General features: G+C 40.0%; 2 protein-coding genes across 2 annotated transcripts in view; both read left to right on the top strand.

The window, feature by feature from the left end:
- The window catches only part of mtr (5-methyltetrahydrofolate-homocysteine methyltransferase), a 41,659-nt gene extending 40,380 nt beyond the window's left edge, over window positions 1–1,279 (top strand). Inside the window, exon 33 of the mRNA XM_015017523.1 lies at window positions 27–1,279. Within this exon, the coding sequence (XP_014873009.1) occupies window positions 27–116 (90 nt within the window). The 3' untranslated portion in view covers window positions 117–1,279. The remainder of the gene's footprint in view (window positions 1–26) is intronic.
- Window positions 1,280–3,072: 1,793 nt separating this feature from the next.
- LOC106936481 (ryanodine receptor 2-like) overlaps window positions 3,073–23,520 on the top strand; it is a 52,895-nt gene continuing 32,447 nt past the window's right edge. The window contains exon 1 of the mRNA XM_015017524.1: window positions 3,073–3,278. Within this exon, the coding sequence (XP_014873010.1) occupies window positions 3,231–3,278 (48 nt within the window). The 5' untranslated portion in view covers window positions 3,073–3,230. The remainder of the gene's footprint in view (window positions 3,279–23,520) is intronic.

Below are 23,520 nucleotides of genomic sequence, written 5' to 3'. Positions count from 1 at the left end.
TCCAGACTGAGGTTCATTGTGTGCAGGTGGAGGACTACGGCAAGAGGAAGGGGACGAGTACAGAGGAAGTGGAGAGGTGGTTGGCTCCCATCCTTGGCTACGAAAAGGAGGCGTAGCGTCGTGGATCAGCTGAGGCTGGAATGATGCTGTGCTGTTCTGTGGTACCACATGCTGCTGCATTTATTACCCACAATGCCTCAGTGTTCGACTTCAAATGGGAATATTTCAAAGTGTTCAGGACCAGTCTGCCACAGTCAGATCAGCTGGTTTTTTGCACTATTCCTGTTTTAGAGTTGGTTTAAAATGTGTACTTGAGATAAAAATTTCATATTAATTTCATATTAGTCAATTTTATTTCATTTTTTACAATGACTATTTGGTTAGAATAATCAGAGTGGTGCCTTGGAGGCTGCAGTGTACTGTCACACATCATCAGGGATCTCAGCATAGAGCAGGGCTGCTGCTGCAGCAACAGAGAGATCCTTAAAAATCAATAAGTATTTCATTTGTAAGCCATGCAGCTGTTCAGAACATAAAAGAAAGTGGGATATTTTATTGCTTTTATTTTTTATTAATAATCTTCTGATATGATCAAACTGCTAATTCTGTTTCTGGAGACTCTACAGGTGCAGACCTTCAGCTTCGACTCAACATTGCTACACCATTCTGGCATTTGTTAATGGTACCTAAAATTACTATTGATGTCAGTTTTTCCTTATAATTTTGAAAATACATTCAGAAGGTAGTCTTGAGTTTATGTTTCTGATGAATGAACATGTTTCTATTGTCTGATAAATCCCAAAGTATCGTTATAACAGTGTTAAATGTGTTTGCATGTTTGTAATTGAGCAGCTTGGAGTAAATAACAAAGATGAAACTTTTTCAGTTTCATCTAAAAGATGTAAGTAAAAATCATTTATGCAAACGTTTTTTTTTTAGAAATTAGGAGAATTTGTACTAAACTAGGTTTTAAACTAACTTCTAGTTGACTGAAACTGGAAAGCTAACCTTTTTTAACATTGTTTTTACAAGCATTATTATTTTTTTCACTAACTGGTGCTCTATGTTTCTTCCTACTGATCTGCTGTGAGGAAGTTCTCAACGTCTTAACTGGAGAAGCAACTGAGAACAAACTGCTGCTCATGTTGTGTCATAAAGCCCAGATGCTGCAGCTGGGTGTCAAACTGACAGCTTGGTATTTTTTAGTCTTTCTAACTGAAATAATGATGGTAACTTGTTGAACATTGTGAGCTGTTATAATAAATGTTTCATAGATAAACTGTCATGTTTCCTGTGTTTTAATTCTTATGTTGACTGAAGTGAGAGCTCTTTGAGCCTTTCCCAGCTGTTAGATAAATGAATGTTCCAACAGGAGGACGTCGTCTCGCTCTCGACCAACTACCTGCCAGAAAGACCAGCAGAAGCAGCAGTGGTCTGTGGTGCAGCGGTTAGCTTTGCTGCCTCTCGGTAACCTCACTGATTCACATCTCAGATGTTTGAACGTGTGTGTTGGGTAAAGCGGGGATTCTGTTTTGTGATGCAGGGTTAATCATCTGATGGCTCCCAGGATGAGGAATGTTCCTTCACTCAACTAGATGGTGTTCTCAAATTCTTTACTGTCTTGATGTCATGCAGTCATAGTTTGTCTGTTGTTTCCTCACATTATTTTTTTTTCTGTTAAAACTAATTTATTCTCAATAATAACTTCCAAATTCATATTCTCCCAGAAATGAAAATGGTTTATTTTGCTGCCTCTAGGTAACTTTAAATTCAGGTTGAACTGGGTTCAAAATGCCAGACAGCAGTATAACTTTATAAAGGGTCAATATACACTATTTGTGCTTTAAAGAATCTACATCTGATCTATGATAATTCATTGATCATTTCAGATCTTTGATTATTAATAAAGCTGATCAAAATTGGTTAAAATGGCAAAAATAAAAAATAGTGGACCTGTCTGCCATGCTGTACGACTGAAGCCATTTGCAGGATTGTGTTGTCATTATTTGTGGACCTACGGAAAAAACTCAGCAACTATTGAACAAGTTCAAAGTTGATTTTCTACTCAAAGGTCCAGAACTTGAGTAAAAAATGCAGAGCACTCTAACTTAACATAAGCTTAGAATTTAATTTGTTAAGCAGGACGGGGGTCTGCTTATTTTCAGCCTGATCCGTTTCGACTTCATTAAGATAATGTTGTCATTTCTATTCTTAAAACTAAGATGGACATCGACTTCTGTGTGTTGCAGCTTTTGTGATGACATTACATGATGATAGTGTCGTCACTGCAGGCCGACAGTCTGAAACTTGGAGCCCATCAACAGTATGTCTACACAATGTGAGGAAATGGAGAAACAAATCTATAAGAACTGATTTTTTACTTTGAATTTCCAATCATGACTGAGTAATAATGTTTGCCTGATTATCAAAACAGCCTGAAAAAAACAGAACCTGAACAGAGCAGACCTGCACACTGCTGCATCCATAAAGCACAAACATGACAAAGATGATTCTGTTCCTGGCAACCATTTAGAGCAGCTCTGTTCTGAAAAAAATGTTTTGAATCATATCATTTTCTTTCTACTTCACAATTGTCTATTGCTTTGAGTTGGTTTTTCATATTAAATTCCAATTAAATATAATTATGTTTGTGGTTGCAATGTGAAAATATGAAACTATTTCAAGGGTATTGATACTTTTGCAACCCACTGTATATCTCTTTTGGGTCTCATGAACCATTGAAACTGTATGTTTTACACAAGACTGTAGGAAGTTGGATGGGGAATTTTTTCTCTCTCCAAGGAATACATCATGGAAATTCAGACAAGCAAACGCCTCTAATATTGGAAACTCTTGATGGAAGCCAGTCATGCCAACTCTTTCATCAGGATCCTTTGGGAAAATTTAGATTCTGGCCATGACCATGTAAAGTAAAACCAGTCTTTGTAAAATAACTAAGTTGGTTATTGTATATCCAACAGGATATATAGTGATATGTAGTAAGAATATATAAGCTCTTCCCACGTCCACCGGCAGAGGGCGCAGGCTGTTCAATAAAGCGCACGCGCACACGCTCGCTCACACCTGGGCTGCTCCTCCTCCGCCAAGCGCGCGCCATCCAATGAGCTGGGACCTCCTCCGCTCCGGCTCTCTGCGCCTCAGCCGCAGCATCATTCCCTTTCCCTAGCCTGGATCCCACTCTGCAGGCTCAATCCGGGAGACAGCTCACCATGGCTGACCTGGGAGAGGGAGAGGATGAGATCCAATTCCTGCGAACAGTAAGTCTGCGTCAGGTCCCTCCGCAGGCGGCTGTTGGCTGGGTGTCCACTGCGTCTGTGTGCGGTGTGGGATGGATGGTAGGGAGTTTACCGCATTAAGATGACAGCCCCGCTTCATACAAGTCATTGGTCTGGGAGTCCGCATCCTGCTGACAGGAGGAGGGAAGAGATGTGGGAATATAATGATGGAGGAAAAGAAGAAGGATGGTGAATGATGGTGAAGGTGTATAGTACAGCCAGCGGTAGTGCCATTGTTCCAAAGTGGAGTTTTGAGGAAGATCCAGCCTGTCAGTGGCGATGTGTGCATGTACTGGTGTACTGGGCGGGATGGTGCGGTGCAGTGCGGTGCAGCCTGCTGCAGCTGCCTCACTTCACTGAGTTTGTTTCCTGCAGTCAGGTGAAATCAGCTGCTGGGCTGCATGTCAAAAGACAGGAGCTGTTGCTTTACAGCATGCCACGCGTGAATCGTCACGTGAAGCCACTGCACCTATGGCTGCGGGCTTTTTAAGGGAAGCCACTGGCAAACATACAAAATGTTCTAAGACTTATTACGTAAGCCGATATGCAGTTTATTGTGAACTTGTCTGCTTCTCTGTCAAAACGTGCATGGCAGCTTTGTCACAAAGACACTTTTTGTTCTTTTTGCGAGGCCGTTAGCAGCTGATGAAACGGGGAGCTGACTGACTGCAGTGGCGTTGATGCTCGAAAACCTCCAGAACGAGATTATTGGTGGGAAATTTTGGGATGTGTTGATTTTAAAGCTGCACTGCACCACATGGATTTCCACTGAGTCACTTGACTATTTGTACAATGAATGATGTCTTTTAGAGGCCAAGACAAACATCAGACACTAACAATCACCCATAACTCTGCAGTCCTGTGTGTTCTGCTCCAGTCTGAGTTTGAGTTTCCATTCCTGCAGTTGGCAGCTGGCCACAGACACCAATCCAACAAATACTCAATTATATGTATGGTGTGTAGCTTCCATCCAGCTTCACATGATGTGAAGAACAGGCATCAAACTGAATAACCAAAGACAACAGAAAGACTCATCTTTACACTATAATAAGCACTACAACTTAAAAAAAAAATAGTCTGGAAATACAGACAAATTTCAATGGACAAGTTCATCTTTCATGAAAAAGTGAACTGTTGGTCATTACAAATCTCTCCACACAAATCTAAATCTACCAAATCTTTAGAGGCGAGTTAATTTCCCCATCACAAACTCATAGAACTAGAAGTTTGAGGACATTTAGATGTTCCCTTCCATGTCCTCAGCTGAGAGTCATACACACTGTAAAAAATAAAACGTAGATTTTATGGTAAAACGCCGGCAGCTGGGGTTGCCGAAATTCCACCATAAAATAAAGGAAACATATTTTACCTGTAATTGTTTTTTTATGGTTGAATTTTGGCAACCACAGCTCCCGGCGTTTTACCTAAAAAACGATTTTACCTGCATGTCATAATGGAGTCTAATTTCTTAACCTACATGCAGAACTCCAGGCGGAGAACAGAAATCAGTTAAATAAGTTTATTGTAAACACAAAATAATGATCAACAATCAGATTTTGGGGAAAGTCTGCAATCTGGATCACTGGAGCACTGGGAGGTAAAAAAAAGAGAGATGGTGAGTTCAGGGGTTGTTGAAAATGGCAGTGACAGACTAAACAGACTGGTCTTACTTGGGTGGAGGAAGGTCTTGTCCGGGAGGAAGAATCACTGTGGTTACCGGGGTTTGGTTCAGATGGAGGGTTGCTGCTTGACTGACCAAGAGGCTGCGGTGGAGGGCGGACAGGTAAGCTTTGGATCACAGAAGGTGAGGAGCGAGTGAGACTGATGATAGGGCATCCAAGGAGGTTTGGTTTACTCCAAAGGTGTCAGTGGAACTCTGGCAACCAGTGGGTCCACAGCATCACGAGAAATAACCCGAGGAAGAAGCACAAAGAGATATCACTTGAAGTCCACAACAGGAGATCACAGTGAGAAGCATGGAGGGCTGGAGTACCAAATACTGGCTAACTCTCTGGATCTGAAGTGTTGGCAGCTCTGTCCTCATATACTCCTCCAGATGGTCTGATTATTTGCAGCTGTGCAGGAATCCAGGAATCAATGGCAACGCCCTCGGGAGGGAACAGCCTCTTGGCACCCTCTGGTGGTAAAAAAGGGGGAAAGTAGCAAAAAGGAACCATTCCAACAACCCAGGTTTCCCAACACCGTAAATTGTTTTTATGGTGGAATTTCGCCAACCCCAGCTGCTGGCGTTTTACCGTAAAATCAAAGTTGTTTTTTTTTTTTTTTACATTGTGGGGTTCCCAGAATTCCACCGTAAAAAAAAAATTACACAGGCGACATGCGCGCCTGTCGCAGCGCCTCGTGCTCCTCTGGATGTTTGTAACTCGGCGCGGATCGCGCACGCCGCCGTTCACACAAACTGGAAGGTCTGGAAGATGGTCTTCCAGACGGCTACAAAGTGAACCCTTAAGAGCTCAGTGAATTCCAACCTGGTACCATAATGGAATCCAACCTGTTCAATACGCCCAGTGGGTTCATTTCTTCACTACTTCTTCACAGTATGGGTGCACCGATTGCAGCTTTCTGGCCAATTACAGAGTACCGATTTTTTATTTATCCTTCTTAGAGTTTTCCAGACAATACTGGAACACACAAAAACACACACAAATTACTAAAGTTTTTTTCGTACTGTCGTAACCATTAAACAATCTCCCCTTCAGTTCAACCTTATAAAGTAGAGACACATTGTTGATGTTACCATTATAAAATAACTTGCAATTAAGTATTGGCAGAGATCAATGTAATTTGTTGTTAGCAGCTGCTGAAAGTAACTAAAAAAGTTACTTTTAATGTAACTTGGTTACTTTCCAAATCAAGTAATCAGTAATCGAACCAAGTTACTTTTTCAAGGAGTAGTCAGTAATCTGATTAAAGTTACTTTTTCAAAGTAACTATGCCATCACTCAACATGACCTGCTGGTCCGGTCTATCAGTCAAACCTCTCATGGGAGAGCAGAGGACAGTGGTTGATTGTTAGACCTTTGCTGAGGTCGATGTGATAAGATATGTGAATAAAATCAGCTTCATATGTAAAAATCGCCCAGTCACTGATCTCTCTGTGATCAAAATTAAGGAAATTGTCACTGATAAATTAGTTGGCCAACAAATTGGTGCATTCCTACTTCAGTCAGCTGTTAGTGGCGTTACAAGAAGATGGTAGCTATTGGGAGAACAGCACTTACCTGACTTACTTAAACTGTTACTATTTTAACAGTTTCAAAATCAAATATACCTTAATCTGCAGTGTAGACTGTCTTAGCACTACCACAGCTAGCTTCCATGCTCTCGGCTTTTGTAGGGTACAGCCAATCAGCAGCAAGGAAAATAAAAGGATTGGCTCCTTTGCAAATTCTAGCCAATGGTGTGCACCTTGGTATTTTCTTTTTATTTTAGACATGCGCAACAAAAAATCCAGTCTTACAGACATTACTATTAAAAAATTGCAATGATTTAGAAATGACTTGGACTCATGTTCCACAGGAAAACCTGTATTCACTGTCTTCACAGTGAGTAGGCGGGATCGCTGTGTGGTTTTGGCTCTGAGGCCAGTCGAGCAGAACAACTGTGCTATGATGTCATTTTTCCGCTTTCCCTGATTTTCTTAATTTTGTGTGATCAGAGATCTGCCAATACTTACATGTGAAACTGATCTTTTCCGGAGATCTTCCTGAAAATCATCCACTGTTCCCATGAGGACCCCCCCCTCCCCTCCCCCCCCCACACACACGGTCACATCTAAACTTCATTTATAGAAGTTTATCTTGGACTCTTGTGCAGATAAAACAAGTTTGTATAGTTTCACGAGTATTATTGAGTGTTTCTGAATTGTTGTAGTCCAACAACAGATTGGAACGCTGAAGGCGCATTGTGGCCTCATAACAGTTATAAAAACTATATGGTATCGGCCAAAATGGGAATTGGCAAGTCAGGCTTTTTGAAGATCAGCCAGATAATTGCGGTCAGTGCACCCTAATATTTAATGGATGAATGATGAATCCAAGAATATTTGGCACTTTTGCATTATCCTTGAACAATGCCAGTAGCATAAGCTTCATGCAGTTTCCATATAAAATACAAAGCTTGTAATTTTTTTCTTTCTGGGTAATTCCATCTGATCAGCTAAAAATAAAAAATAATAATCAAACAATATTTAGCAGAAGCACACAGGTGCAACTGTTAATATTGAAATGAATTAACAACACTTGTTGGAGTACTTTAAGGCCTATATTTTTTTTTATTTAATTTTAAGTGCCGCCATTACTATATGACTACAAAGTCACTGTTGATTTTATGATGTTTGATTTCATGATGTAAAGCACTTGTTGCTGAAATATGCTATACAAATAAACTACCACAAACAAGTAAAGCCAGTATGACAATAAAAAATCCTTGAACCCTTTATTGCAGAAAATTGTAGTATCAGCAACTATTTTGCATGATTGATTTCCTCTGAAGGCGATCAGTTATTGTCCGATGTGTTCATGCTTTTGTTCATTTCCTCTCTGTTTTCCCTTTGATGTCCTGTAAAGCATGTTGCGTTGCCTTGTCTAGGAATAGTGCAGCATAAACAAGTTGTTTTGCTTCATTCTATCGTTTTGGTAGTTTTAGTAGTTTAGCTTTACTTTTTGTGGTTTCTTCACTGTCTCTAATAATGCACGTTGCATTTATTTTTATTTTTCATACAGTTGCTGCACCTCCTTGTTCCATCTTCTTGTTCTTCTAGCTGCTGCTGCATATCCTCATTACAGGGCATTAACTGTAAGTTGATGACAGAGCTTCTGCAATAAAGGTGGGATTCTTGGTTACTATGCAGACTGGTTCTCAGCAGGCCGTGAGTTGCCTCCTCAGCATGGGGTAGCCTCTGTGCCATGGCTGCAGTGTGAGTGCAGATCTTCTGGCAAAGCCTGTTAGCTGATCTGATTCCTGAGTTCCTGCATATGAGATCAATGGCAGCAGTTAAATGTTTCTCCAGCTTTTGTTTTTGCCTTGGATTTGATGTAAGTTGGAAGCTGAATTGACTGTGGGTGAGCAGCTAAACAGAAGACGCAGGGAAAGTCAGGAGATAGCAAGATAAAAAAAAAAGATGAAGTGATGAAATTCAGGTCATTGTATTAGACCTCCACAAGAAATAAGTTCTTCAGTATGAGAATCTAAAGCACCTCAAAGTGAAAGCAACAGGAAAGCTGACAAGATAATAAGGAGAATATTGGTGGAGTATGAACAGAAACTGAGATACTGTTGGAGTTATGAGAGGGAATAATGTCTTTTCTGTTATTAAACATTGACTCAGTAAATAATAAGCAATGCACAGAATCTCTATGGGGCTCTGTGTGTAAAGTTACACACATTTAGCTTTCCATAAAAAAATTAAGTAGCTTGGTCATTGCCTTTCTTTGCAATTCCAGTTGACTCTCATCTCCTTTCACTGTTCCATTTGGGATTTCTCCCATTGAAGTGGATTTCTCTGGTCAATTCTTTTTTTCTTTTTTTTTTTTGACTGGGTCAATCAGCAAACAGATGGAGAAGTCGTAAACAATGACGTCGATTTTCTGCTCTGTTTTAGAACTGTAGTCTGCCTCTAGTTTTAGCAATGGCACCGGAGGAAATGAGAGAAACCATTCAGTCCATGTTGGTCAGACTTCCAAAATACTGAGTTATTAACAGCCACAGCGATTGGATTGGCTCCTCTCTCTTTGCACTGGAGGACATTTGTTTTCAGCACAGGAAAATTCCAGTAAGCTTCATAGCGTCGAACTGGTGCATTACATCCGTCACAGACAAACGTTAGTCCACACCTCTAGCAAGCTATCATTTGTCATGGTGTGAAAACAGGAAATCTGTGTTGGCCAGTAAAGTCAGCACAGTGCAGATATTTTTGGTTGTGATGTCCCCTTACTGATGTCAGTAAGGAACAAGCCTTAAAAAGATTAGGAGGGTTTGGCATACCCTGTCTCGGAGATAACAGAAGAAAGTAAAGCTTGGAGTTCAGACTCTGACAGAGGTCATCGAAATGTGTAGTTATCCTCTATGGAGCAAAAACACACAGATGTTGTAATCACCTTATTGTCACTAACTGATTAACATTTAGAATCATAGAAACAATTAGATATAAAAGCTATTATTATAAGCTATAACCTTCTTCCTGCCAGAACAAGACTACAGTGTCATACATGCATGATAAATTAATGACGTTTTTAATTCTTGGTGCCAGTAAAAACATTTTTGAAGAAGACAAAGCAAACCTGAATAGCTTTGATTGATGTTCAATAAATCAGACTAAACATTTCCTGTTTTATGTAATAATAAACTCCACCTCTGTCCATCTTAATGTTTATATTTTGTTACTGTGTTAGATTCCTAATCATTCATTTGCTGTTCTGTAATTATACTCTGAGTCTTTTTGTATTCAGTGGTTGTTAATTATGCACAACAGGGGAAGCGCTAACAGTGGTAGACACAGCTGTACAGTAGAACAGAATTTTGCTGTTATGTTGAAATAAACCTGAAATGATTGGAGAGTTGAAATTTTCAAACTGTTTTTAATATTTTAATTAGAGCCTTGGGCAATTAGCAGTGCATCCAGCAGTTAGTGTGTGTGTGTGGGCATGTGTGTGTGTGGGTGTGTGTTTTAATTGGTTGATATATTCTACCAGAGGTAGAAGATTTCCAGAATGTTCCATGACAAATACAGATTTACAAAAAAAAGACCAAACAAAATGTGTTGAGCATTTTGGTCTTGCTGGTGCTTTTGCCCCTCTTGCACTCAAAGTACTCGGTATTACATCGTTTTCTACTGAAGTTGCTTATCAAAGTTTAAGGCTGAGCCTAAAGGAGCAGCAGGCAGTCATCCAATGGAAATACATCAGAGAAAAAGCTGAAGGTTAGTTTGTCTGGACATGAACTCATTCATTTATCACCTCCTATTCAGACTTGATAGAAAAAAACAATAAACTAACGTGTTGTTCAGTTAGGTTACATAATGATGATAAAACCATCATGGTGTGAAATAAGTATAAGAGATTAAAGAAAACTAATAATAATAATAAATAAAAGGCAAGAATCTGTAGTAATACCTGAGATTTAAAACATTGAACGTGACCTGTATGCACATGCATGTTCATACAGACATGCGTCACACAACATGCTTCTTCATGCCATTACATTAGATGATAAACTAAATCCTGATTTTGTCACTTGTTCTTAGTGACAGGTGATGTTTCAATGATCACACTCATCAACTGAGTTAGACTTTAACTCATCTTTTTATTATGATTGCCTTAAACAGAAGTCTTTTTCATTTAAGCCTTTTAATCTTTACACAGCTGTTTCCATCTGACCATCATGTTTATCTTATTTTCTCTGTACTTGGAGTGGTCAATTAGAAACATATCAAATTAGCATATTATACGCATAGTTTTTAACAACGACTGTTAATTTACAGCCATGTTTTTTGTTTGCCCCATCCCTGCCCTCCTCCTTTTCCTCTGCTGTCTTTCATCTTCCTCTGCTTTGCTCTCCTAATTCTCCAGCACTCCTGCTAAGTGCACTTTGAATGTAGATCAATACATGGTTACTGGTGACTGCTGATGGCTCAGCACAAAGCAAACAGCATGGCAGCAGCAGTGTGGTCATCTTTATTTATTTATCTGTGTTGCAGGGAAATGTCTGTTTTGGCCGACTCCTCAAAGAATTCCAATGGAGAACCACCTCAGGTCAAATAAAAGGACACTCTGCCTCTAATCCTCTAGTTTACCGAGTCCAGCAAATGATCAAAACTCTGCTGCTGGTCTTCAAAGACTGCATTAAACACAAAGGGTCAAAGTAAGCTTCCATTCTTAGATTTGTTCCATACATATTAATACTGCTGTGACTGATCAAATGTCAGAAGTGAGCATATCAACAAGGAATAATAAGTGTGTTCTGTGAGGTTAGATGCACAAACGTGGCAGCATGTTGGGGTAGCTCTGTCACATCCATTTTAAAAACTTTTCTTGCTCATTTTTCTGGTCAAAAATATATTTTTTAAATGATTCTTCTTGAGGTCTTGGATGCTGTAGTATTATGTATTTCACTGAGACAAAGTGGAAAGGTCATGTCCCTGACTCCTCTCTGCCAAGTCTTTAGATCAGTGTTTCTGGTAACACTTTATTTGAAGGGGGTTGAATAAGACTGTCATGACACTGTCATAAACATGACATAACATGTCATGAACATGAATAAGCCTTCATGAATATTTATGACTGTTGTCATAAAGTGTCATTCGGTAAATTATGACACTTTCAATACAAAGTTGACATTATTCAAAATGTCTTTATGACAACTTGACATTAACCAATGAATCATTACTGTTTAAACTTTACCTTTAATAACATAAAGTTACCTCATTTTTAAAGTGCAATCAGTAATACTTTTATAACAAATTTATGTCAGTAATGATTTCTCAACCCTGGTCCTCACCTCCCCCCTGCTCTGCATGTTTTACATGTGCCTCTATTCCAGAACAGCTGATTCAAATGATTGCATGACCATCAAGAACTGCAGAAGCCTGTTAATCACCCAGAGATACAATTCAGGTGTGTGGCTGAAGGGAAACACCTAAAACATGCAGGACAGGGGGACGGTGAGGACCAGGGTTGAGAAACACTGTGTTGGACCATGCATGGCGACTGGCTTGAGTAGTAATTGTTAGGTTGTAGATTTAATTTCCCTTATTTTTTATCTGTATATATGTTTGGAGGAGTCTATCTAGATGTGAAGGTAGACTGTAGGAGTTAATGCTGCAAGTCAATGATGTCATGCATTCTTCTCTGGGTTTCCCTAGAAAAAATAAAAAATGGAACCAATTGTTTGACTACTAGGAACAAATCTATGAAATTTGTATTTGTCTATACGACTGGATTGAATTAACCTTCTTTTGTAAAGTGCCTTGAGACAATATTAGTGAACTGAAGCTAAATTAAATAAAAAACCTTATAAAATTCTCAGAATACAGCATTCTTTTGTGTGCAGACAGACACACACATGCTAAAGTATTAATATGGTCTTTGCTGGGTGAAGGACATTTAGAAGTGTTTCATGCCTATTTGAGCAAATCAATAACTTATCAGCCCTTGGACTATGTTACCAACGGTAGCATAAATAGACCTGCATGGACTGATTAGCCGCAAGGAGCCATGTAGCTCGCTGTTTGACTTTTCTCTTTCTATTTTTACATCATTATGATTTTGACATAATTGTCCATTTATTAGTGTCATTTTAGAGACGGATTCTGCGTGTAGGAACTGCAGCTAGGATGATTTTTGTGTCAGTAGATTAGAGTTTTTGGCATTCTTTTTATAAACAGATGTGCTTTTCTTAAGTCGTCGCTGTCAGTAGCAGCATGGTTTGCAGCAATGAGATTTTGATCCAGACTTTCGACAGGAAGTTCCACCTAAAGCTGGTTAGACATTGCACTTGTTGCCGTTTTGTTGTTTCCACCTTTCTTATTTAAAAGAGAAAATAGTTTGGTTTTAATGAGTTATAAATCTAATTGCATGTTTTTCAATTTTCTCATTTTATCTAGTTTTGCATCTCGTTGTAATGATAAGGTCTTCTGTTAAATGAGATACTACTTTTTAATTCCATTCCAAGTAGTTAAAGCTACAGTATGTAACTTTTTAAAAAATATATGTTTTTTTACATATTTGTTAAAACTGTCACCATGTTTTGACAGTTTATGAAACAGATAATCTGTGAAAAGCTCAATCTCCTCCCCTTCCTCCCTGATGCGCTGCTCCCTACCAAACACAACCAATGAGAGTCAGGAGGCGGGTCTTAGTGCTGTCAATCAATTTCACTTCTAAATGTGCTACTGGTGGAGAAAAACTCACTGCCACAGGAAAATTGTTTCAGTCATCAGTGGTGATGCTAACTAGCCTTAACATTCACAATAGGCTATGCTAACAGCAGTGTAGCAGACAGTAAGAGTGGATGAGCAGCGCCTCACAGAGGATGACTGAAGGTGCTAAGACCCTCCTCCTGGCTCTGATTGGTTGTTTCTAGTTAGCACTGGGGTAAGGCAGAGCAGTGCAATTTTTTTCACAGATTATGTCTGTTTAATTCAGCTGATATTAATCTGACCGGATGGTGGCACTTGTTGAAAGATTAAATTTAATTTCCAGGTGCCTAGTCGATCCTTTTACATCAGCAAAATTAAATAATATGATCTCCTAAAAACATAACCGACAGAGTAATGATGCTGCTGATCACTGGGAATTTCACATTATTTATCCCAATATACACATTCACTTAAGAACCGTACAAGAAATAACAATTACTCTTCAGGTTGTGATGAGGCTTGATGGTCCATAACATCCTCTCCATTTCCTGAATGCACCAGCATGCCTGGCATAGTCAGCATGACAGAAAACAGTGACTTCAGCTTAAGTCTTTTATTTAGAAGCACCAGAGTTGAAAGTCTGAGCAAAATTGACATAATTATTATTTTTACATCAGTGTATTATTGGTGTGAAGTTTGAAATGTTATGTTATGATAGTCCTAATGTTTACTTTGAATCAGCAAAGCAAACAGTGTCTTGAATTACTGATGACTTTTGTTTGGCACATGTGATGGATTTCAGGTGCAGGAGTTAGACGCTCAGGCAGCATGTATGGTCAAGTTCTGCTCCTCTGTTTCTCGCAATTTAGCTGTTTTCTAGATGAAAGCAGCAATTTTTCTTTCTTCTTTGCTGTTCATGGTTTAAAAGCAGCCTGAGAATGTATATTTAGCTTACTGGTGTCAGCTGTCGAGGATCTTATGAGGTGAAAGCTCTTTATAATACAATGAGTAGTCACATGCTCTAATTCCTGAAAAGCAAAAACAGACCTTCCAGCTTTGTAGAAATCTTTTATTGCATGGTCAATGGCAGTTTATCATTAGCTGCCTAATGGCTGAAAATGAAGCAGATGGGTCAAAATCCCGAGGAGGACTTTGTTGAAGTTTGACCCAAAATGGCCACCTCCATATTCAGTTTAGGACATGAATTAATAAACCTCTGCAGCACTTTGTTTTGCTGCTAGGGTCCAACGAGATCAAAAGACACAGTGCTGAGGAAATTAGGAAGTAAATAAAACACATTGTACTAAAAAACAGACCACTAAAATAAAACAGGAACTGAGGTTTTCAAACTCTGACAGTGGTGTCCAAGCTTCCTGTCCCATATGCCAAAAATAGCCTGGTTGAAAATACTCACTGGCTACAAAAATTAAAGTTATTTTTTTAATGAATGTGGTATTTTCTGTTTTTACCTGCTCAATAAAGGGTATTTTTAATGTAGCAAACAAACTAATATGATTTTGGAGAAAATGAGACAATGCTCTTGTTAAAAGAAAGGCATGTTTAATCTTTTTATTGTAGATAAGCCATTTAGTTTCTTCTCAGAAACAAAGATGGTAAATGGGTCACTCTTTCTTTAAAACCATTTATATTTAGCCAATTTTAATTAATGGACGCACAAGTTTTCTTTCAAGAAATGAGAGGATGACTCAGTATAAGTGTATAATATTTTAAGAATAGAAAGAATTTTATTTTGTATACAATCCATTGTATTTTCTCGAAAAGAGACAAAATGATATAATTTTAGTGGGTAGTTTTGATATGTTTGTGATTTTTTTGATCAAATAAAACAGAATAAGGCAAACATAACAGTGAGGTCAGTTTGACATGAGACACAAATGGCTGAGAAGAAGCAAGAAGTATGATAGGATACGTCTGTGTGTTTCTGTGGGACTGAATGCTTCCAACTGAAACTCGCTTTGAAGGTGACCTTTTGAGGTGAAAGCTTGTGCTTTTCTACACATGCTTATAAACAGCTTGAATTCTAGGAAACATCTTTACCAGAAACTGACAAGCTACCTCAGAAATGCAACAGGTGTTGGAATAAAGGAATAGGCCTGTAATTTGTGCAGTTCAATCATTTTTTTTCTCAGTTGAAGAAGGTTCATGTTGGACATGTTTCTAAATGCTTGGTGAGTGTGTAGTGTAGCCGATTACTGTAAAACCTCTTCTCAGAAAGCGGAACATTTAGCTGAAAGTGTAATGTAATTATCTGTGAAGAAATAAGTGATTTTGGTCCTGTTGTAATTTTCGAGGTGGTTCAGTATGTAACTGGCGTACTGCATGGACAGTTTCAGGCTGCAGCCACACCAGCTCTGTTAAGTCCACTTTAATCCAGCTCTAGTTCATTTGTTCAGAATGTCCGGTTTGTTAGGGAAGGTGTGAATGGGCAATAGAACTCTGAAGCAGACCAAAAAATTAACTGTGCTCTGCCTAGAGACTCAGGTCTGAGTTTGGCTGAAGTGAATCTGGTGCAGTTTGAATGCATATGTAAAAGCCAAGCAGACCAGCTTGGCTGCAGTCCACTCCAAAAGCAAGAAGTGGACTGCAGCCCAGGGAATTCTGGGTAAATACAACTAAAACAAATGCACAACTCTAGCGCAAGCTAAAATCTCACACCACGCCACTGTTTACATTTTATAAAGAAGGAAGTTGTTCAGTGTCTTTTGCAGAGGTTTTGGTGTTGTGTTCAGCGCCCCCATAGATGATGGAGGTAAACAAGTTTTGTTAGTTTGACAGGGTAGTGTGGAAAAGAACTACAGCAGCTGGAATTGGAACAAATGTTGTAATTTTGATCCCAATAGAACCGAGTCTTCTGAACTATCTTGCATGAAAACACTGATCAGGGTCTCCTGTATCGTTTCATCCCACATTGAATCCATCTTCCGTTGCCATAAAGGATTCGCTGGCATCCTGCCATCAGGGCCGTTAATCTGTCCTGATGATGTTAATCTGAATACATATTGGTCTCATCATTCCCATGCTGTTGGTTTTTAATGTTCCTCAGGCTTTGGCGAACATGAACCTTTCCTAACCAATGTGAAACAAGACAAGTTGAAGGAAGACATTTGATAGGAATCCAGAGAATTATCAGCTTGCTCTGCTTAATGATGACATTCAGATTACATGTGCACTGCTTGTTGTGGATCAAGGAGAGAAAAAGAGACTGCAACAGATGTGGGGAAAAAAGGAAAGTAAGATGGCAGAACAGAACAGCACTTGCTCTGCTTCTCACTGCAGTGCTCTTATGTAAACGAATGTTCAAGTGCACAGTAGATGAACGAGCAATAGGAGGATAGAAAAGAACTAGAGTACAAATCTAGAGATGAGGAAGAAAAATCGGATGAGAAGAGTGTAGAGGACAGAGTGCAGGCTGAGTGGGACTGATGAGGACTTGTGGGAACACTGGACTAGGATACAGATGCACAATTTGTGATATGCAGCTTTTGCCTTTTATTTGTCTGGGAATTTAAACTTGGGACAGATATATTAGACGTTATGGAATATATCCATCCAGCCATTATCTAGACCCACTGATTAGTGCAGGGTCATTTAGAGACACCAACAACCTGCACAGTCATGTTTCTGACCTGTGGCAGGACGCCAGAGCACCCAGAAAGAACCCACATACACTGAGGAGAACATGCAGTCTCCATGCTGCATGTCACCAGTCTGTTCAGGGTCAGACTGGTGACAATTTAGAGAGATTGTCCTCTAAATTCAACCATGTTTTTGAACTGTGGCAGGAAGTCAGAGTGCCTGGAGAGAACTCACACATGCTCAGCGAGAACATCCAAACTCCCAAACTGGGACTCGAAGCCAAGACCTTATCAGTGCAAGGCAAGGCTGCTGGGGTCCGAGCACCAAAATCTTATTTCATTCGTATAAAATAAAATTTCTAATTGCAGATTTTTCTTTGTGTTAGTGTGGCAGGCTGAAAAACCAGTAAGACAGAAAAAGTACTAAAAACCAGTTTAGATAAAATAAAATGGTCTCCAGGAGTTTGTTCCACTAAAAGGCATGCAGATTTTCTTGTTCTGCTTTGAAAAACACAAAAAAGTAGGATAAAGTTTTTCCCCACTGCTGTGACCCCTTAACAGTTATAGCAGCAACCCATATACCATGAGTTGTGCAGGTGAGCATGTGTACAAACACACACATGTGTGTGTTTGTAAGAGAGGAAGAGCACTACTTTCAGAGAGTTTGAATAATGGGCTCTGTGCAGCGTCTCATTCATCATTGTTGATGTGGGCTATTGCTGCTCTGGCAACCTATTTCTGGAAGACCTACCTATGGCATAGAACCAACGTGTGCTTACAGGCTCCTGCTGCACTGCTGTATGCTGCAGTGGTCCCAGAGGCTGCCTTTGGCCTTTCAAAGACATCAGAGAAGTCTGGAAAGTCCAACTTCATAAGGTGTCCCATATATGACATCAGGAGGAGCAGAAACAGCCTCAGAACACAAAGTTCCCATTATTACATCAGACTTTATTTCTATGATATATATACATATACACACACACACGCACGCACGCACGCACGCACACACACACACACACACAGTGCCACTTCAAAGTGTATTATTCTCAGTCAGAAGAAAAACATGTTGGTAAAAACAAACAAAGAAAAAACAACTATACTTTTAACCTAAATCTGTCTGAAGAAAGAAAAGTGTTAAGCAAAATTGTTGTTCACAATGTGTTGTGGGAATATAGAGGTGAATAGAAGGCTCCCCACTGGGGCAGTTGTTAGTGTTTTTCTGTGAAGTTTGAATGTATAATAATGTTTTGATAGGTTTATCACAGTGCAGAGCACTTTGTTTGAACCGAGTAGTAAATGCTCCTGCATTTCTCAATCATCCATCACTAATGAAGAAAAGTTGAGATGCAACAAGCTAGACTCTGCTTGATTGATGATTGCTTGCTGGAAATATACCGTGTTCAATTTCAGCTGCTACCTTATTGATGATGTTTTGTAATATGTCAAGAAGCAAGCAAATGATGTGTCCCTGACTCTAAGGGAGAGCCCAGACACCCTGCAGAGGAAACCCATTTCGGCCGCTTGTATCCATGATCTTGTTCTTTTGGTCATGACCCAAAGCTCATGACCATAGATGAGGGTTGGAACGTAGATCGACCGGTAAATCGAGAGCTTCGCTTTTTGACTCAGCTCTCTCTTCACCACGACGGACTGGTACAGCGCCCGCTTCACAGCAGACGCTGCCCCAATCCGCCTGTCAACCTCCTGCTCCCTTCTTCCCTCATTCATGAACAAGATCCCCAGATACTTAAACCCACTCCACTTGGGGCAGGACGACCTCCCCCCCGACCCGGAGAAGGCACTCTACCCTTTTCCGGCTCAAGACCATGGCCTCGGATTTGGAGGCACTGAGCCTCATCCCACCAGCAAAACACAAAAAACTTCACAGTTTTCCCCAAACTAACAGACTGAGTTGAGTAAAGCTGTTGGATGCACGTAATGTTAGCTAAAAGATGACTAGCTAATATCAATACAGCATCTTAAGCTTGTTAACAAGTAGCTTTTAGGCTACTGGTGTTGTCTATGTTCAGCTACGATTCATTTTGCTCCCCAAAAAAGTTGATTCCCCCGTCCTGTTCGTCTGGAGCCGGGGCTGAGTATAACAGGGAGTCTCTAAGAATCCAGCCCCCAGCCCCGCTTCGCTGACACACATCGTTTAACCAGGCAGCTATTTAGAAACCACTTGGGGGGCCCAGGAGAAAAAGTTTGGATCCATCCATCCATCCATCCATCCCTTTGTGACTCGGCTCTCTCTTCACCATGACGGACCGGTACAGCGCCCGTTTCACTGCAGATGCTGCACCAATCTGCCTGTCGACCTCCTGCTCCCTTCTTCCCTCATTCATGAACAAGATCCCCAGATACTTAAACTCCTCCACTTGAGGCAGGACGACCCCCCTGACCCGGAGAAGGCACTCTACCCTTTTCTGGCTCAAGACCATGGCCTCGGATTTGGAGGCACTGAGCCTCATCCCAGCCGCTTCACACTCGGCTGCGAACCGCTCCAGTGAGAGCCGCAGATCACGTTCCGATGAAGCCAACAGGACCACATCATCCGCAAAAAGCAGAGATGCGATCCTAAGGCCACCAAAACGGATCCCCTCAACACCTCGGCTGCGCCTAGAAATTCTGTCCATGAAAGTAATGAACAGAATCGGTAACAAAGGGCATCCTTGGCGGAGTCCAACTCTCACCGGAAACGAGCTCGACTTACTGCCGGCAATGCGGACCAGACTCTGACACCGGTCACATAGGGACCTGACAGCCCGTATCAAAGGGCCCAGTACCCCATACTCCTGGGGAACCCCTCACAAAGCCCCCCTAGGGACACGGTCGAACGCCTTCTCCAAGTCCACAAAACACATGTAGACCGGTTGGGCGAACTCCCAGAACCCTCCAGGACCCTGCTGAGGGTGTAGAGTCGGTCCAGTGTTCCACGACCAGAACCAGAACCACACTGCTCTTCCTGAATCCGAGGTTCGACTATCCGACGGACCCTCCTCTCCAGGACCCCTGAATAAGGAGGCTTAAGAGTGTGACCCTCCTGTAATTGGAACCCACCTTCCGGTCCCCCTTTTTGAACAGGGGGACCACCACCCCAGTCTGCCAATCCAGGGGAGCTGCCCCCGATGTCCATGCAAATTAAATTGACTAACTGTTTTTGGCCTTGGTTGTTTGTTGAAAGCTCACCCCTTTCAACCTCTGACCAGTCATGGGCTCATTGTAGTCAGAGGGGGAAGACACACAGCAAAGGTCATCAGGCTGGAATCAAACCTGCAATGGCCACATCGAGGACTGAGGTGTCCTTATGCTTGCTGTGTTCTGTGCCTGCACCACCACAGCACCTGGTTGGTACAGGATCTGTCCCTGATGAAGCTTGCAGCACAATATCAGACGTAGGACAACAACATGGCATTGAAGTTAATTGTTTCAAATACTCTTTTTAGCATATTCTCTAAAAATATTTAGAGAATATTTTCAGAGAATATATAAATATTTAGAGAATATTTAACTCTAAATGGAGGCTAAAATAACCACCATTTACAGTGATGGAGGCTATTTCAGAGCCTATTTTTGCACTTGAAGCATCCATCTTCAAGTGCAAAAATACACCTGAAGATTATCTGGTCCCAGAGGATAATGCTAGATTATGGTAGAGACTTCACTCACCATTGCATGCACCTCTAAAGAGTTACCATGTTTGCACTGGGTTTCTTTTTTCTTTTTAATAGTTTAATAGTGTATTTTTAGAGTACACTTCTTAGAGTGCACTCTCAAAAGTGTAATTGAAACAATTAAGTTCAATGCTGTGTTGGTATCCTCCATCTGACATGATGATGCAAGTTTCACCAGGGACAGATCCTGTACCAACCAGGTGCTGTGGTGGTGCAGGCACAGAGCACAACAAACATAAGGAGACCTCAGTCCTTGACACGGCTATCGTAAGTTTGATTACAGCCTGATGACCTTTGCTGCATGTCTTCCCTCTCTTTCATTACTCACTGTCCTGTCTAACTATACTCAAATAAAGGCTGCCTGAGTCTAAAAACCCTGGTAAAAAAAGATAATTTATTAGTTTTCTTCTTTATCTGAAGTAAACTAGGTGATTTGAGTAAGACTGATTTAAATCTGTCGTTTTAAACAAGCTTTATAAATTCAGTTAAAACAAAACATAATAAATTGAGTTGGATGAACTTAATTGAATTACTTGTTACTAATCAAAGCAATTCAGTTAAGTTGCTTCAACTAATTTCTTTTTACAGTGTAATGAGAGTAGCAGCGCCATCTTGTGGCAGCGGTTTAACCTCCATCATGGTACAGATTGTACGTTGCTCTTGGAGCTGACTTCAGTCATTTGGAGCATTATTTAATACTTTTAGCTGTATAGTAAATATGGGTGAAATGTAACTCTTGGGTTTTGGTGTTGTGAGTGAGTGCTAAGTGTAAACTGTGTATCAATCTCTCTTTTGCTTGTGTATCATGGTCAATGAACTCAAATCACATGTGAAGCAGATAGACCCATCCAAAGTTTTTACTTCTTATTTTACTATATTTTCTTGAATTAAGAACTTGAGAACTTGCATATTGTACCTTATTGCCCCTCTGCATTGGGTTTGCCAGTTTGATACTGGAGAGTCCTACAGTGACTTACACCAGATCTTCTCATAAAAATGTATTTAATTGTATTTTAAGTAAACCTTTTAAGCAAATGGGTTAAAGTTCAGAATAGGTTGATGGGTTTCAATAAATGTGTTAATACATAATTTCCTGTTGCTATTGATCAGGGCTTCATAAAAGATTACTAATCTCGCTGAACAGTCAAAGACGCTGTGGTTGTTCAACTCTGATCTCAGTGATTTGACTTAAATCCCACATAGATGTCATTTAAACAACAGGCTGCTCCTCGTCTCACCCCCACCCATCCCATAAAGAGTGTTTGATGCCTTGTGTCTTACATATTTTTGTCTTAATTTTTCCTCCATTCACTCCTGATTACCAGATCCAACATGAGTCTGGCTCAGTAAGGCCAGCGGTAGTTTGCTGATGTAATTACAGGGATCCTGGCTGGATCCCAGGCCTGCATATGAGTGTTTATTTGATGTATTTCTGGTATCATAGAAATGTTGGCACAAACTGTTTACTTAATCCTTCCAACCCCACAGGGAACCGTTAGAGTGGTCAGACTGTGGTCAGCTGAGTAGGAGGCTGGCAGACTTAAATGTTGATTTATTGAGAAAAAGAGCCATTACTTATTCAGTGTTAATGTGATATAAATTTAATAATCCTAACAGAGAACCAATTTTTACTGATATGTCCAAAACAAGTTTAAGCTAAATTGAAATAATGATCAAAAATAAATATAAAAAACATCATGTTACCGCAAGTTACAAGAAAGAGTAAAACTTAGTTTTTTGTCTATTTGTTTGCCTTTCAGATATTTCATTATAAATTCAACACCATTTTGATTAATAATGGAAAAACGGATTAGGAGACAATCAACAAACTTCAATGTATATTTATGACTGTTGGATTCTTATTGGCCTGTTGATGTGATCTACATTCCAAATATATTGATGCTAATCAATGTTTTTTGCTGCACATCTCTACCATGTTTTAAAGTTATGAAACGAAGGCCATATGTTTATTTCCTCCTTGCACCAACATGTGTTCAGAACGATCCAGTCAAACCAAAGAGCTGAACACAGGTGTGAATACACTTGGGGCTGATTTCTCTACAGCCTGAGGAGGTTGTAGCTGCACTAACATGGCAGCCAGCTCATTGGGACACTGACATGATGTCATGTGCTTCAAGCAATAAAAAGCTAAATAAAAGTTCCAGCAAAATCCACACTGCTGTCAGCCAATCTAGCAAATCAAACAGCTTTGTCATTTTAAAACACACTTAAAAGGAAGGTTTCTTTTTTTATTAAGAAAGATTGAATTGCTGGAATTCTGAGCAAAAGAATGGCGTTTTCTCAAAACTCTGGATTTTATTGACCAGTGAATATCAGGACACTGCCAGGGTGAGTGATTTGAACATTTTTGGAGCTCAAACTGGTGGTGGTCGCTCACTGCATTATGAAATCTCACATGTAAAGCACAAAGTCTCTCTGTAGGCTTGAAGCAAATCCTGTGCTCTAATAGTGACATGAAAGCTACAGAGATTCCTCTAGGATGCTCAGAAATGTTGTCGGTGGAATTTAAAATGTCTTGGTCATTTGAGTCAGTTTTTCCAAAGATCTTTTTTTAAAATTAGACTTTGTATGTTATTAAAAGATCACATCTAGGAGTAATAAAGTAAACAAATAAAACAGAGCTCTGCAAGAACCAGGTTGTTCTAGGTAATACACAGTGCTGCCTTTTATAGCCACAAACCAGGAAAATGACAAGTGGTGAATAATGAGAACATAATGGAACACTATTTGGACACAAACGCATAACTCAACAAAATTGTCAGACTCCCAGTGTCCATGTCCTTTGTTTTAAATAACACCTAACTAATCCCTTAGGGTTTACATAAGTTGTCTTACAGATTTATAAGACAACTTATGACTTATAAGTTGTCTTATAAAGACACCAGGAATTTTTATAAACTAAAAATTTACTCCGCCCTGCCTCTTGATCAGGTGATTCTATCCAGCAATCAAGCCCCCTAGTTTTTAACGGGAAAGCATTTTGTAAAATCAACTTTTGAGCTTTACATCATCAATCAATCTAATTTTATTTGTATAGCACATTTCAGCAGCAAGGC

The sequence above is a fragment of the Poecilia latipinna genome, unplaced genomic scaffold (genome assembly GCF_001443285.1).
Source record: "Poecilia latipinna isolate Pla-1442-1.1 unplaced genomic scaffold, P_latipinna-1.0 Scaffold2154, whole genome shotgun sequence".
NCBI lineage: Eukaryota > Metazoa > Chordata > Actinopteri > Cyprinodontiformes > Poeciliidae > Poecilia > Poecilia latipinna.
The sequence above is the reverse complement of the archived record's forward strand: the minus strand, read 5'-3'. Positions and strand labels throughout refer to the sequence as shown.